This window comes from Notamacropus eugenii, chromosome 6 (assembly GCF_028372415.1).
Source record: "Notamacropus eugenii isolate mMacEug1 chromosome 6, mMacEug1.pri_v2, whole genome shotgun sequence".
Lineage (NCBI taxonomy): Eukaryota > Metazoa > Chordata > Mammalia > Diprotodontia > Macropodidae > Notamacropus > Notamacropus eugenii.
The window spans coordinates 107,706,467-107,723,533 of NC_092877.1; the positions used below are offsets into that span (position 1 = coordinate 107,706,467).

General features: G+C 38.0%; 1 protein-coding gene across 3 annotated transcripts in view; it reads left to right on the top strand.

The window, feature by feature from the left end:
* Window positions 1-16,814, top strand: part of CRACD (capping protein inhibiting regulator of actin dynamics) — a 69,599-nt gene extending 52,785 nt beyond the window's left edge. For all 3 annotated transcript variants that reach the window (XM_072620820.1, XM_072620819.1, XM_072620818.1), the window contains 3 exons: window positions 9,958-10,148; window positions 11,724-11,886; window positions 14,064-16,814. In XM_072620820.1, coding sequence (XP_072476921.1) covers window positions 9,958-10,148; window positions 11,724-11,886; window positions 14,064-14,224 — 515 coding nt within the window. In that variant the 3' untranslated portion in view covers window positions 14,225-16,814. The remainder of the gene's footprint in view (window positions 1-9,957; window positions 10,149-11,723; window positions 11,887-14,063) is intronic.
* Window positions 16,815-17,067: the final 253 nt, after the last annotated feature.

A 17,067-nucleotide genomic window follows, 5' to 3' on the forward strand; every position in this document is an offset into this window, starting at 1 on the left:
CCAAGGAAAAATAGATAAGATTTCATGGATAAAAATACTTCAAGGGAAGTCACACCCAAAAGGATGGGTGATGGTTAAGAATGAAATTCTAATGACATAAAGGGAAGCAGTTTCAAGGAGGAAGAAAAGTAGGATTTATTTGAAGAACTTGATGTGGATGCACCAGGAACTCATCAAGCAACATAGGTTTGGAAAAGAATGTGATGTTTACAAGGTTTGAAAGACAAGAGTTTCTGGATAATTTAATCATTTTTTTAATAAGGCTATCATGTTATTTATAAAAGAGATCAGTGGCACTCTCTATTGCCAAACACCCCTCATGGCACTGGACTCACAGTTTATATGCCCTTGGAAGAACAGATAGTCCTGAGGGTGGCAATCAACTCTGATTGGTTAACAATTAATGAGAGAATGACTGTTACAATGAGAGGTGGGTCATACTCCATCCAACAAGGGTCTTGAAGTACATGACTTGGATCACCCGGGCCTGGGTCGGAGAGACTTATCAATTTTCATATAACTTGTCTGACAAAAGGGATAAGTGACATTTTCCCACACCTGTTTGAGTAAAGACAATACACAGGATCCATTGGCCCATTAGTCTAAACTTGGAATTTCTTTTGCTGTCCTTGATTAGATCTTTAGTCTTTATAAGTCTTTGAGAAAGATTTCCCACACTGGTTGATTTCTGGATAAGGAAGTAGAAAGGGGGGGAAGTCTTAGTCAAGTGTCAGAAATGCTAAAGCTTAGGATGAGCTGAGGTTGCCAAAGGAAGCTAAGGGCAACAGAAAAGGAATATTTTCGTTATATTGGGAGAAAAAATATCAAAAAAGGAATAAGATCACTGCTTGGGATGGATGGGGCAATGATAACTAACAATAGATAAAAGATCAAGCTGCTTATTTTCTTTCTATTTTCTCTGCAAAGGAGAATGACCTCTAGACAGAACAGAAATACCAAGAGGGAATTGATACCCAAGATATGTAAGACATAGTAAGTGAGCAGTTAGCTGCCTTTGATAAATGTAAGGTACCTGGCCCAAATGAATAATATTCTAGCAGATGTGATTACAGAGCCACCATCAATGATATTTCAAAGATCATGGAAAATTTTGTGGTGCAAGGGTCACAAAATTAGAAAATAGTAAATGTTTCTTCAATTTTCCAAAAAAGAGCAGAAAACTTTTAAGTCAGTGAACTTCTGGGAAAATTCTTGGAAAGATCATTAAAGAGATGGATGGTGATGACTTCCTCAAAAACATGTCATTCCCAACTTAACCTGATTTCTTTTTTTGATAGAAAATATATAGACTATAATAGATGAAATATACATAATAGATAATATCTATTATTAGATAATAATAGACAGAGAATGATATGGATATATTTCACTTAGATTTTAGCAGAGTTTCTGATAAAGAATTTTCTGCTATTCATGTGGAGAAGATGACAAGAGACTAATTAGATGATGATACAATTAGGTCAATCCAGAGTTGGTTGGATGGCTGGACTCAAATGATAGATAGATGCTAATGTTTTAGTGTCAAAATAGTAAGAGGTCTCCAGAGGTGTACATTAGGGATCTGTAGTTGGCGCTTAGCTATTTGACATTTTTATCAATGACTTGGATAAAGATTACACAGAGAAGGAAGGAAAAACAGATAACACAGAGGCAGCATTCAAAAGGATCTTGACAGAGTAAAATATTATGCTGAATCTCATAAGATGAGATCTAGTAAGGATAAATGCAAAGTCTTGTACTTGGGTTCAAAAAATCAACCACTAATCTGAAGATGAGGGAGATGTGGCTAGACAGCAGCTGTTCTGGAAAGGATCTGGACAGTTTAGTAGAGTTAAACTCAATAGGAGTCAGTAGTTTGATGTGGCAACCCAAAAAGCTGCTGTAGTCTTGGGCTACATTAGGAAGCTTATAGTTTCCAGGAATAAGGAAGTAGGAATCTCATGGTCCTCTGCTTTTGTCAGGCCTCATCTGGAGTATTGTGTTCAATTCTGGGAACCATAAGTTAAATAAGATATTGATTAGCTGCAGAGGGTCCAGAGGAGGGCAGCTAGCATGACAAGGGCATCAGTGTGCTGGTGAATGTTTAACAACTAATCCTCCTTTCCCCCTCAAAAATGTATGTATGTAAAATATATATGCATATCATATATGTAGGACACACTTTTTAATCTGCATTAACTTTTCTCCATCACTTTCTCAGATCTAGACAATCAAAATGATGCATCGAGCCCTGATATTTGCTGACTTCTGGGGTATAAATGATCACTCTGAAAGCTTAACAGTTGGTTCTCATGAGCCTGTTTGAGCTGGCATCAGCACAGCCCTAGAAAGGACTCTGAGTCCATGACATGAGCATCAGTTGAAGGAACTGGATTTGTTTAACCTGGAGAAATGAAGTCTCTGGGAGGGAGGGAAGACAGTGCAGGAAAACCATGATAGTTGTGTTTGGGTCATCCATGGAGAGGAGGAATAGACAGTTGTCACAAAGTAGCTGATTTAGGCTTGATGTCACAAATTACTTCCTGACCCTTAGAGGTGTCCAGAGGCAAAAGAGCTTGCCTGGGGATTCTTTGAAATCACCCTCCTTAGAGCATGACTGGAGGACCATTTGTTCAGTATGTTATAATAGAGGTTCTTTTGTGTCTGGATTTGGACTGGATGGTTTCCGAGGTCCTTTCTACCTTTCAAATTGTGATTCTGTGAAAGATAGCTAATTTGGGAATCTGAAGGCTTGAGTTTAAATCCCAGTTCTTTCTATTGAGCTGTGTGACTATAGGCAGACTGCTTAATCTCTTTAGGCCTCAGTTCCTCATCTGTAAAATGAAGGGGTTGGATCAAATCACTAAGGTTCTTTCTAACTCTAAATCTATGATATTATTATCCTTAGTTTTCCTCATCTGTAAAATGAGGTAGTTAGAAAATTCTATAATCCTACAATCTAACCAGGTTGAGTGGGAGCTAAATTCAGAAATCAGGCACAGGTCAGAATGAGAGTCAGTATAGAACCAGTGTAGGATAGCTAGAAAGAGCCCTGGGTTTAGAATCAAAAGATCTGTCTTTGAATCCGAGTTCCCATCATTGCTACTTAGATGACTGAGCAAATAATTTCCTCTCTCTGGGTTTCTGTTTCTTCATATTAATGATGGAGGATGGAGATGGTGAATATTGCTAGCGTGTGTATTGTGCTTCAGATTTGTTCAATTCAACAAGTACTTGTGAAGTGCCTACTATGTGTAAGGCAAGATGCACGATGCTAAAGTTACAAATACAAAAAACACAGAGGAGAATTGAAAAGAGAGCAGTGTCGTGGAAACCCATGGAGGAGAGGTCAAGAAAATTGACATTAGCTACCAGAAGAAAACTAGAAATTGTATTGAATCTGCCACTGGTAGAAAATCATCTATCTCAAGCAAGGAAGTCCACCAAGATTAATTCTAGCTTAAGCTCAAGTTTATACTCTTTCCTTGACACTTCTTTGGCCACATGCAATTCAACATTTTAATCAAACTTGGAAGAAAGGACAGATTATTTGACGATGACAGGGAACTTGGAGAGGGAGTAGAAATGTTGGATGACAGGGTCAGGACCTAAAAAAATTCTCAACAGGTTAGAATATTTGGCCAAACAACTTTATAAATACTAGGTGGGGGCAGAATGGCTGGACAATAGTTTCTGTGAAAAAAGGACCTGGGAGTTTTAGTGGACCACAAGTTCAATATGACTCAAAGCATGACATGGCAGCCAAAAAAACTGATGTTATATTAGTCACTGTCCACAATTGTGATCTCTGGGGACAAGGGACACGTCCTTCCTGTTTTGGTCTGGAGACATCTGTGTCTGTTCCTCATGTTTTGTGGTTTCCCGTTTATCTCTGCCGCCCTATGAATGAATCGGTCTTTGACCCCCTCCCTGCTGCCAACTCTGTGGACCACTGAAGTCTCATCATTATCTTTTTCCATTTGCCTAACTCTTTAAGTTACAACATTACCTGATGGCAAGGGAATGGACAAAGGAAGGATCTCTCAAGGTCTCCTCCGTAAAAAGTTTTTTAAAAATAGTCTCAGCTTCCTTCTTTTGAATTTTTTAAGTCAGTTATTCATTGGAGGCAATTTTGGCTATGTCTGCATGGCACCAAAACAGCAGGTTTGGTTTGGTCAATTCATGAAGTAGTTGATCAATTTATGAACAAAATTCAGTCATTGGTGTGACAGAATACGTTGTTTTGATTACAATCAATCACTTCTATCTAATCATCTTCTAGAGAGCCTGAGTCTGAAAATGGTCACTGGTCCAGCTGTTTGTTTGGATCTTGCCAGTTCAGTTTATTAGAATTTTTCCACTCAATTACCACAGGCTTTGAATTAGAGCTGTGTTAAGCAGGACCCCAAAAAGTTATCTGAAATATATGATAAGGCATGGTTGGACAACTGGTCTTGAGCAACCAGAATGATTGAGGAATGGGACAAACTCCAAATGACAATTTCTGTTTAACTCAGAATTCACCAGAAATTCCATTTGGGGTTTTAGATGTCATTGTTGGAAAAAATTTCTGAGAAGTCTAAGTTTACTTTGCTGCCTGAATAAATACAGTATGCAGGAAACACCTTTAATAATCAATAATATATCTTCTATGTGTATCAATATCTTCTAGGACTTTAGGGTAAATGTAAAAGATGAGATTGAACTGAATTTGCTTTTTTTCCCTACTGAGATATGAATTTGTCTTCCTTTCATCTAGAACTCATAGATTCAAAGTAGGAAGGGACCTCAGAAGTCATATCCTGTCTATAGCCTTCCCAGTCTCTGCTTCACTGATGCAAGGACTTATTCATTAGTCATTATTCTTGGAGGCTGCTTTTAAGTAGCTGTAATTGTTCAAATGAGCTGAAATCTGGCAAATTTAATGCCACATGACAACAATATAGCATTATGTTGTGAAGAGGAGAGCCAGCCTGTGAGCCTGGAAGATCTGGGTTGAAACTACACCTCTGATAAATATTGCCTATGTGTCCCTCAGATAATTCTCTAAAATGAAGAGAAGGGGCTGATCTGCATTGGTGGAATTTCTTCACCTGGAAGCTCTTTATATGAATGAAATCACAGGTCTGGTCCCTATCCTGTCCTCTTCCACATGACAAATATTTGGCCATTTATCATGCTATGCCTCTTTTAAGTCTGTTCTCTTATAAACTGAACTACTGTAGTTCCTTCAACTAATCCTAAGGTACAGTCTTCATTTCCTACCATCCTGCTCCACCTGTCATGGACAGTTTACAGATCTGCTTCTTACATATGGCACACACAACAGATGACAATCCTTTCTAGAGTGTAGCCAGACCATCACCTCCCATTATAGTACAGTCACATTTTTCTTCAGTGTAGTAATTTTTCTTCTACTTCCCACCTCCGCTACCTCTGCCAACAAAATGAATCAATCCAGGTCATTGACAGACTTGGTCAGCTGGACTCTGGTTAGTCACAGTTCCAATATGTATCATTTTCCAAAAGAAGGAATATGGTAGTATCTGGCTCCATGCCATAGTGACTCAAATCAGAATGAATGAGGTTAGAAAAAAACTACTGGATTAAAAAGTCTGTCAGCAATTCAGACTGCTTTTCTCTCACAAAGGGACATTAAAATAAAGAATTTTGAAGGACAACGGTAGGAGAAACAACTGTCAAAAGAAATCCCCAAATCCCTGTCTTCCAGGACAAATTGGCATCTCTTGATGTTCCAGAATCACTGAAAGGGAGAAAAAGCAGGAAGAAAAGGACCCAAAAAGAGCTAATATGGGAAAGTGGATTGTCCTTTTCTTTGGATCATCAGCAGGGATGAGAACTCCTAAACTCATCTGCATTTGTTCCCGATTTAAACTTAGGTTCATTTTGCTTTTGAAATAAGTTGGCAGAGTGTTGTTATCCTGTACTTGGTCCAGATGGAAGATAAAGGATCTTTGCTGCTCAGCTTGTATTATTTCCTGATTGAGACCTTTCCTGATCCCCTCAGCTGCTAATGCTTCCCCAAAATTGCTTTGTATCTACCATATGCGTATGTGCAGAAATATGTATACATATATGTTTGTATGTGTATTTATATATATTTTATGTATATAATCATCTCACATTTACTTATATGCACACATGTTGTTTCTGCCCCAAAATAATATTATCTCCTTGAATGCAGTTTTCTCTTTATCCATCCTCAGCACTTTACACGATGCCTGGCACATCGCCATCTCTTTTTTAAGAAATTAATTTTTAACCACCTAAAATATGCCTTTTCTCCCCTCTTTAAAAAAGAAAAACAAAATGCCCATGATAAGCACATCATGTTCTAAACAGTCAAGCAAAACAAATTTCTACATGAGCTACCAAAAAAATGAGTAAGTCTTGTTCAGCACTGAGTCTTGCACCTCTCTATAATCAAGTGAGTGGCATGTTTCATTTGTAAGTCCTCTGGAATTATGGTCAGTCATTACACTGATCAAAGCCCTTAAACCCTTCGAAACGGTTTGTCTTTACAACATTGTTATCATTATGTAAACTGCTCTGGTTGTGCTCATTTTACTGTGCATCATTTCATATAAGGCTTCTCAGGTTTCTCTGAAGTCTCATGAAGTCTTGTAACACAATGATATTCCATCATATTTTACATGCTACCATTAGTTCAGCCGTTTCCCAATTGATGGGCACCCCTCAGTTTCTAATTCTTTGCCACTCCAAAAAGTTAGAAATATTTTTGCATATCTTTAGAGTTTGTTTTTACTTAGGATTAATCGCTCCTGTAGTCTACTGTCCCAGTAATTCTCCTTGTCGCCTTTCCCTGCTGTTTGCCTGTTGAGTGAAAGCTATTTCTGTAACCAACTTCCCTCCTTTGACCCAGTCAGAGGAGGGTGAGGTTCAAGAGTCAGCCGTTATTCTTGTTTGTAGAGATGTTTACTTTCACACCTGATTATGTGAAGGTAGTTTTCCCGAACCTCCTCCTTTTCCTCTCCTAGCAATGCCTCTTCTCCTCCCTTTCCGTTCTTTTAAGATCAAGACTTAACAGAATTATTCCCAAAACTTCCAGTTAGATTCCCTCTGTGACTCGGATGATGAGGGGGTTCAGAGGGGACACGTATCATCTTTTTTCCCACATTTGAACGTAAGTGGTTTATCCTTGTTTGACGTCCCTTTGCTTCTCTTGACGCTTGTTTTTGACCTTCTAAGTTTCTACACGGCTCTGGTCTTTTCATCACGATTACTTCGAAGTCCTCTATTTCATTAAGAGTCTATTTTTACCCCTGCCAGACTTGGGTGTAAGCCTATCTCATTTTCCTCCTAGAATAGCATATTCCAAGCTCTTCTTTACAATTGCAGCTGCTAAAATTCCTTAGTACTTGAATTCTTTCTAACTGCTTGCAGTATTTTTTCTTTGATCCAGAAACTCTGACTCTCATTTATAACATTCCTTGGAATTTTCATTTTGGAGTTTCTTCTAAGAGGTGGCTGGTAGATTCTTCCTGTTTCCGGAGGTGGGATCTGAACATGTATTCCTGACTCCAAATCCAACCCTCCAAGTAGTCTTCTTGGAGTAATCCTTCCTATTATGCTGTTAGCAACCTTTGGGCAGAGACTGTGTCGTATTTCATCCTTGTATCACCAGGGCTTAGCACAGTGCCTTGATCATGGTAGACAGATGTTTGTTGAATTAAACTAAATTGCTTATGGCCAGTAGTGTAGAGGTACAATAAAACTCTGTTAGTTTGTACTCTTCTAATTTGGAATTTTTAATCATTTAATTTGGGTTGAACTTGTTTACTTTTACTGAATATAGGAAGAAAGGCTTTACTCACTAAGTTATGGTGGCATTACAGGGGATAATTGAAACCTCCATGAGAGAGTTAAACAATTTCAGGGAACTTCAGTGTGCCTTAAAAACATGTAATTACTCATCTATTCATTAAAAAAGGTTCAGAGGGAACTACTCAGAAATCCTTTATTAACTGTCAGTTTGAATCACTAGATGTGCTATGAAGTATTAAAATTGTACTTCTCGTTATAATCCAAAGTTGATATTTTATTTTATTTTGTTTTATTATTATTTTGGCTAATGCAGACTAATCTCCTCAATTAGCCTGATTCAGGAAGATTTTTTTTTAAAATTTTAAACAGTTCCTGCACTTTGTACTGGAAATCATGGAAAGGGAAAAAAGTGAACCCCGATTTCAATAGAATTGAAGATATTCCTACTGGAATAATACATAGGATTGTGCCTGGGATGTCTCCCAAGTCAGTCGAGTATCGTGTTACCCTGGAATATGCCAGCATTGCCAGCTCTACAGCAAAAAACTTTCTGTAGACTTGAAGCAGGAAAGAGATCTGTACATTTCAGAAACATTTTCAACAATAATTCTCCTAAGAGATGAGCCTTAAAAACTTTGTGGTTCTAACCTGAGCCTAAATCAGGGGATTTAAGATTACAAAGTTTGCTTAACTGTGAAGAAATCATGGGTGACATACCAAGCAGGAACATAATTTACTCCAAAGATCACACGTCGGGTAATTAATTATTCACAGGCATGTAAGCATGAAGCTGCCCAATCCTACCATCCCACAAGCACACAAATGAACAGGGGCGCAGGCATACAATGGATGCATACCCCAGTCAAGAGCCCAGATCTTTGGGTCTCTGTCTTTATATCTGATTGGGGTTGCTGGATCAATTCACAGGGACCAAATGGGAGAGGATCTTAGGAGCAGTCAATCAGGGGGTGGTCTGGACTGCAAACACCCCACACCGTTTAACCGCAAGTGCATTGTGATTAGGAAAATTTGCTGTCATTTCGTACCTCACCTAAAGGTTTGCTAAGCTGATTATAATCAAGAAAGCTTTACATCCCTTGCCTAAACAACGCTGATTAAACCGGTACTGGGTATGCTGGAACTTCCTGTTATTTAGGTGGGTCACAACATGGTGTCACTTTCTGTCAACTAGATCCTCAGATTAACAAAAGACAGTATGCTCTGTACTGTGTGTCTTGGTGAACATTCCCATAGAACTAATATCAAAAGATCACAAGTATTTATTAAGTTCTGCCATGTGCTAGGCACAAGTTCAGAAAAGTCCTCTGCTGTCATGGGGTTTACAGGGGTGACATGGACATCTGTAGGTACCTACAGATAAAGAAAGCAAGGGAGCTTGAATTGTTATTTAACCTGCCTCCCACTCTAAGGAGACAGTGTGGCATAATGAAGTCCAGTAAGTTTTCTGGACCTCTGACTCCTCAGCTCTGAGGGAGTTAGACTAGCTCCCCTCCTTAGGTCTTTTACAGCTTTGAGATTCTAAAGTGCTCCATGTATACTGCACATGAAAAGATTTCCCATGGGGACTGCTAGTCAATAGAATAGTCACTTTTTCAATGCTGGTTTTGGGAGGAAAGATCTTCCCCAACCATTCTGCCCTGATGGCTCACTGTGGTATGAAAGTGACCCGGGGTTCAAGAAGGTTTTCCTAAGAGAGCACAAACCCTGGCCAGATCTGATAAGCTGGGATGGTTTCGAGTATGGATCCAGTACTATGGAAGCAGAGCAGCCTAGCTAAATTAACGGTTTCATCTCCAGAGTAGCCACCTTGGAATGATTTTTATTGGCCATCAAAGCTCAAAGAGATGGCAAAGACAGGCAGATTGTATCCTTTGTCTTGGTGTAAGGAGTACTCGCATTGCTGGAATCAAATAGCTTCTGAAGTATTAGAGTTTAGGGAGGGTAGCTTCTTCACCGTGATGGGATGTCTTTTTTGTCTTAGAAAAGGTGTTTCACAAGATCTTAAAGTGAGATCAAGTTGAAACACTGACTCGGAATCTGTCTGCATTGTTTCTGCGTTCTATGGGGACTGAGATGAAGTGAGTCTTTCATTGCAAATCATGTCTTTATTTGCTTTTTTCTTTCCCACAGAAAAGCCAGTGCTTCAGAGCTGGCACTCTTTAGAAGGCTCGAAACCAGTGGAGAAAACTGAGACTGCGCAGCCACAGTGGGTTACGTTAGCACTGCAGAAGCAAAAAGGATTCAGGGAGCAGCAGGCTACCAGAGAGGAGAGAAAGCAAGCGAGGGAGGCCAAACAAGCAGAAAGGGTATCTAAAAGCAATGTGAGTAGACCATCTGAGAGAGGGGTGCTTTGCACAAAGCAGAACTTAACACATTTTTGTTTGGATTGAATGGAATTGTAGATCCTTATTCTTTTCACTGAGCTCCATCCTGTATAACATTCAAAGCCTCTCCATCTTGAATTCCCCTAAAAGCTATCCCCAGATTCATGACATGCTAGATTCAACATCTACTCAAAAGCAATATCTCCAAGACTCCACCACCATTTCCTTTTTTTTAGACCAGTTTGGGCAGTGGATAGGAGAAAAATGGAAAGCTGAGTGGAACAAAGAAAAAACAAATTAGGCAGAAAAACTCACTTTTTAAAGGTTAAACAAGGAAAAATATTTACACTGCGAAATCACTATGATTTCAACAGGCAATAACGGTAAGATTCCATGGAGGCATATATCTACTAGCAAAGCATTTTTCTTAATCGTTATATAGCGAAGTATAGGACATAAGAAAGAAATATCTTAATTTAGGGCACTGGGGTGAGAAGAGCAAGTGATTAACCTAGAAAGTCTTGCATGAACTGATGCTGAGTGAAATGAGCAGAACCAGGAGAACACTGTACACAGGGACAGCCACATTGGGCAGTGATCAAACTATGACAGATAGCCTTCCCTCTTTTCAGCAAAATAATGATCTAAGACAATTCCACGACTCGTGATGGAAAATGCTGTCCACATCCCGAGAAAGAATTATGGAGCAAAATGTAGATCGAAGCAGGCTGTTTTCACTTTTGTCATTTTTTTCTTTCTTGTGGTTTTTCCCTTTTGTTCGGATTCTTCTTTCTCACATGACTAATGTGAAAATGTTTAATATGATTGGATATGTATAACCTATATCAGAGTGCTTGCTGTCTTGGGGAGGGTAAGGGAAGGGAGAGAAAAAATTTGGAACTCAAAAATCTCATAAAAGTGAATGTTGAAAACTGTCTTTACATGTGATTGGAAAAAAATGAAATACTATTAAGTCAGAGGAGGTGAAAAAGCAAATAGTTGCCTCTGAGGATCTAGGGTCAGCTACACCTGATGTTTATCATATTCAAGAGCTAGAAGAAAGTATTTTCCTACTTTAGGCATCTTACACTGAGATATTCAAGAGGATACTAGAGAGGAGACAAAGAAATTGATGTAACTACTAAAAACTCAGATCCCTATCTTTTGCTGATTTACTGATGAAGGGGAGGAGATACCAGAAGATCCAAAGGGGAATCTACATTCCTTATTTTTATCTTAACTATCTAAACTTGAGGGGTAGCTACAGGAAGGATTGTGCTGGTGTTTCACAACTGGCTCTTTTCCCACCCACAAATGTACAAACTTTTAAGTTTAATCTGTTTTAGAAACGTTTTCTCCATCACTTTTTTTAGATAATTGACAAAACAATAAAGTATTCTCTGATTTGTAGCATTACCTAATATCTGAGGTATAAAAGCTCATGTGGAAAATTTAAAATCATCTCTCCAGCTGGTCCAAGCAGATTCCAGTACACCTCCAGGGTAGGAGCCACTGGGAATGAAGGGAACCTTCACTTTGTTGTTTTTTTTTTTTTACTCCTTTTCCTTCCAGGCTGGAGTCAGCCAGCAGCCTGAAAGCACCAATATTAGCAGAACAGGTTCCCTCCATAAATCCACTGCTCAGGATGATGAGAAGAAGATTGAGACTGCCGTCTCCAGGCTAGAGCGCAGAGAACACCTGAAGAAGTCCAACACTCTTCCTACATCTGTGACAGGTCAGAATGTTCACTTGCTTCATTGGGTTCAATAAACAGAACTGCCTTCTAGCCTGCTCCCTTGACAGGCTGTAATTTAAGGTTATGTATATATAGGATAAAGTGTTGAGTTTTGTTCCGATTTTGCTCATTTAGTGAGTGAAACATGACAGCAGTTTTCACTATTGGCTTACCCACTTGAGTGATCACAGAACCATAAAATTTTAAAGGAGACCATTAGTGTAACCAGTAATCATAAGAATTTTCTCCACCATATATTCAAGTATACCATGTATACTTTTTGCTTGAGGACCTCCAGATGGGGAACCCACTACTTTCCAAAATAGCTTATGGCACTTTTCTGGTTATTAGAATTCTGTTTTTCCTTCCATCAAGTTTCAATTTGCCTTTCTGAAACTTAGATTTGTTGCCCCTAGGTCTGTCCTGTGGGACCAAAGAGAACTAGTCTAATAATTTTTTTTAAAGTGAAGCTGCACAGCCATGAGTAATCCATACACTCATGGAATTCAGTTAGTACATTAAAAACTGTTTAGAGTATGTTTACATGTTTAGAGTAGATCTAACCTTTTGGAGTTTTGACAAGTAAATGGCATTCTACCCCAGAGACTATTTTAAATAAAAAATACTAGTTATATGAACCCTGATCTTTTCTCCCCTTCCCCCCCCATTTTTTAAAGATCAGAATTTAAAAACAAAAAAAACAAAATAAAAATATATGGAAATATACATTACAGAACTGTAATCTTCCACTGTGCAATGCTTGTCCTTTTCAAGTATATAACAAATTCAATATGCAACTATTAAATATATCCAGTTGGTCCATGATTCCTAGTGTCCTTCATTCTGTTTTCTTTTGGGGGGAAGGGGAGGTTGAACCATAACCCTACCTGTGCCTCTGCCACCATGGAAAGAAATTTAAAAGCTTGCAACAAAATAGGCATAGTGAAGCAAAAAAGGTCCCACATTGGCCATTTCAAAAATGTTATGTCTGAACGTGCAGCTCCAGATGTGTTCTGACCTGGGCAAAGTACCTCCTTCTTCCTAGAAGCTGTATCTATTTTAATGCAGCCTAAGATCAACAGATTAGCTTTTCTGACTGCCACATCACACTACTGACTCTTAGTGAGTCCATTAAAACCCCCACATATTTCTCAGACTTCTAACCATGCCTCCCTTCATTATGTAAGTCAGTTTTTTTAATCCAAGTATAAAGACCTTGCGTTCATCCCTATTAAATTCTTGCATCTGAAAAGACCTCAGGAATCCAAAGAGGAAAATAATTTGCAGATTTAATGTTTGATTTTGTCTGATTTTGGCACACTAAATCTTGGTCACTTGATATACGGTCATCCTGAAAGATGGCCATTTATAAACTAGGCTTATGAGATTCATCTCTTTCTCCAAAAGTATCGGTTGCTACATCTTCAACCCACTCTCCAAAGCAATTCTTAAGGCAAATGTTAACTGGCAAAGGGTTTCCCTTGTTATTGGCAAAAGTATCTGAAACATATCTTCTAATACATGAGGAACGAGTAACAGAATGGAGGAGGTACAAAATACCATATTGGATGTACTAATATATAAATTCCAACATCTAAAAATCTAAGATCTAAATTCTTTAATCATGATAGTACCAAAGGCAGAACCTTTTTCTGCCTCGTTCTGGAAAATAACAGTTAAGTCAAGACTGTTGCTATCTACTGGAATAATCATTTAAATTGAATTAAATATTTCAATTCAATAAATTCAATCCAACAAATAAGTACAAAAAATAAGTCCAAGTAAATACAATAAATGAGTACTTTGTTTTTAATTAATTCACTGGTCATTGACCAGAATGACAAAACTGACCCATTTCTTTTTAGCAGTGAACAAAGCTTGAATGTTAGAGGTGATTACACTGTGGCCCATGTAATTCTGTATGTGTAAGATGCAAGCTGAGGGTTTCCTTGTTTCCCAATTCCTCAGTCTTCTACATGTTAAGAGATGCTCAACGTTTTCTCCTTCTGACTAACTATCTTTCCCACGTTCACACACCTAATAAGCTTCAAAAGTTACTAAGTACACAGCTACAACATGAGATGAAAAGGGTGTGCTGATACAGGACAGTTATCTGCATTGTACTGATTTTTTTTTTTCTTTTTTTTCCAAAAACCCAAAACACTCCCCAAACACAGTGGACATCTCAGATTCTGCTACGCCTGCATCACTGGTGAAAGAAGTCCCAAAGAGATTCTCCACACCGGATGCTGCCCCAGTGTCAACAGAACCAGCCTGGTTGGCCTTGGCCAAAAGGAAAGCCAAGGCCTGGAGTGACTGTCCACAGATTATTAAGTAGTCACGTGGGCTGATTCGTATTGCTTAGTGACAACTCCTACTTTGCCCTTTTTATTTATTTTTTTACATGGGGTGAAGAACTTGAGCAGAAAAAGAAGCATGTCCTCCAGGATCCAAAATAACTATTAGAAACTGAACTGTTGTTTCTTTATGTAATTCACTATTTAAAAAACAAAACACATTTGCACAACTCTAGGGCCTAAAGCTCTGAGAGCCTCCCATTTCTAAAGACAAAGCTCTGTCCCAGGGGCCACAGCTAAAGCTCCAGGCCAATTACCTCTCCCTATCTCTCTCCCACTACTCCCCCCCTTTCCGATAATAACTTGTAGTTTGGCCACTTTTTGATCTTTATTTCCTTAGATGACCCTTTGAAACTAATACAAAATTGCTAGAGCTTGGGAGGGTATCTATACTTTTCTATAGGTGATGAAAGGGTCATATATACCTAGAAAGGGTATCTTTCCCTGAGTGGGCATCTGGCAGCAGCTAGGAGGGAGTGGTGTGACTCCAAAGCCTCTTCCTATACTTCATATCACACACTTGAGTTTGGAGAAAACTTCCAATTCTTATGCCTGAATCCTATTTTCATGAATTTTCCCACAAATTCCAAAATTTTAAGTGCCCCCTAGGGAGGGGGACCACAGGAGAATACCTCTAAAAATTAACCCAAAGCAGCCTTTTAAATTTGGAGCAGAGAAGAAAGGCTGTTCATCCAAAAATGATCTTGGCCTTCACAGCAATCTAGGGTGAGCTGCTTCACTAGGCTTTGAGTAGGCTTCCTTCTCCAAAAAATAAGAAGGCATTGGACTGGATCTCTTGGCTAGGCCTTATTTAAGCCCTTATGTCCCTAACACTTAGAGATCTCAAGAAATGCAGATGAAAATAGGTTTCCTAAGTTAGCCATTCAAATTTGGAGTCATTCAGTAGGCTATAAATTCAAAGATTTACACTTTGCAACCTTAAAAAATAACAAATCTTATAGGCATAAGTTCATTTTGTAGGCTTTGTTTTTTGCTTTCAAATGTGTAAACAAAGAAAGAACTTTGGTGGTCTCAAAATCAGAATTGTAATAGTTTTTTTAATTGCTTTTGCATCTACTGCATATACCAAAAAGGTCAAAATTTTTCCACAATTTTTAATATAGAGTACCTACCTATTCCCTTTACCTGTAGGTTCTGATTCCAAAAGATGCATTCATAAACATTCACAGGATTCCCCTTCTAACAAAAGCTGCTATTAGCATTCATCATTACTCTCTTTTATGCTTACTTAGTATGCAGGATGCGACCATTGTACCCAAGACAGAAGTACAGTTATTTACCAAGTAGCTAGCATTCTCCTTTCCTCAGTTGTGGCAACTGGCACACATCTGTTAAAATGAAGTGGCTGCATCCTTGGGTTTTTTTCTCATACAAATTGGACCATCACGTGGTTAGTCATTCCAAATTTAAACTTTCATGACATAAGAAGCAGTTGCTATTTCCCTGCATGTTCTTTAATCCTGATGTCCATGTTTAAAAATTGTAGATGAATGCATTTGTTGATAATCAGTGGTTTACCCACTAATGTAATGTTTCTTGATGAAAATCTCCCTTTAGAGCCCTAGCATTCTACAATTACACTATTTCCTACAGTGAAGTGGTGTTCTTTTTCCTCCAGTCTATCAGCTTTGGATCCCATAAAAGTCAGAGCTTGCTAAAGGAAAGAGGCACAAGACATTACAAAGAATGTCAGGAAGTTCTTACTGTTTCAAAAGCTTAGGACAAAATTGAGATCATCAAAAAAATCACCAAAATGAAAAGGATTGCTAAACCACATGGACCCTGTTTTAAAAAGAAAGAAAATCTAGTAACCAACTTCCAGAGTCTAAGAAGATAAGGGTAAATTCATGTCACTCGCAGTCCTTGGCATTTTTACAGTTTTCAAGTGTACATGTTTAACATCTCATGTAAAAATCACTCCAGATTTGCACTAAATACCAATGAAGTGTTACTTTGCTTTACTTTCGCTGTAGTCATTTTTGATCAACAGTTGGGAACTATGTTGTTGCTCTTTTTTAAGTTACTGATGAATCTGTTAAAGAGTCAGTAAAAATGTTTAAAAAATTGATGACCACTATGTTGGAATATATTGGGGTGTGTGTGTTTTTATACCTTTAGCCATTTACATACTCTTCTTTTGACAAGATTATATATCATTAAACTTTGTTCATAGAATTATGTGTAAAATTAGAAAACATGTACAACTGAGTTTTTTGTTTACTTTTTAAATTTTCCAAGTACAGTTGTTTCTTATACATGTTCATTAATTCCTACTAAATTATAATCCAGTCAGTTATCAGCAAATGTGCAGTATGAATTGTGTCTCTTCTTAGTTTTACTTAACTATTTCAAAGCAGAATCTTTAGAAAGCTACAGGTGCCCAGCAATGTTTTTACCAATAATAAAATTAAGTCAAGAGATGATGAGAAGAATACATTACTGTAATTTTAACTATAGATTTTGGTTGTATATGGTTTTAATGTAAATTGTCCGTTATGGTTGGGGGGAAAGGGAAGGAGAAGGTCTTTCAATAAAAAAATCTGTAAGTGCTTCAGTGGCAAAATGATCTCATTTCAAAATGTAGTTTTTATCTAGTGTTTTCATTGACTATCTGAAAATGGAATTTCATTAAATCCACTTACAATAGTTGTTGAACTAGAAAACTCTGGAATATTTTCATTTTAGGCAATAATTCATCACAATTCTCACTGGCTGTGGAAAAAAAATTACCTAAGTACTTAGAAGTAAAAATAAATTTGATTTGTATTCCAAATTGGAATTCATCTAACATGGACCAAAAACC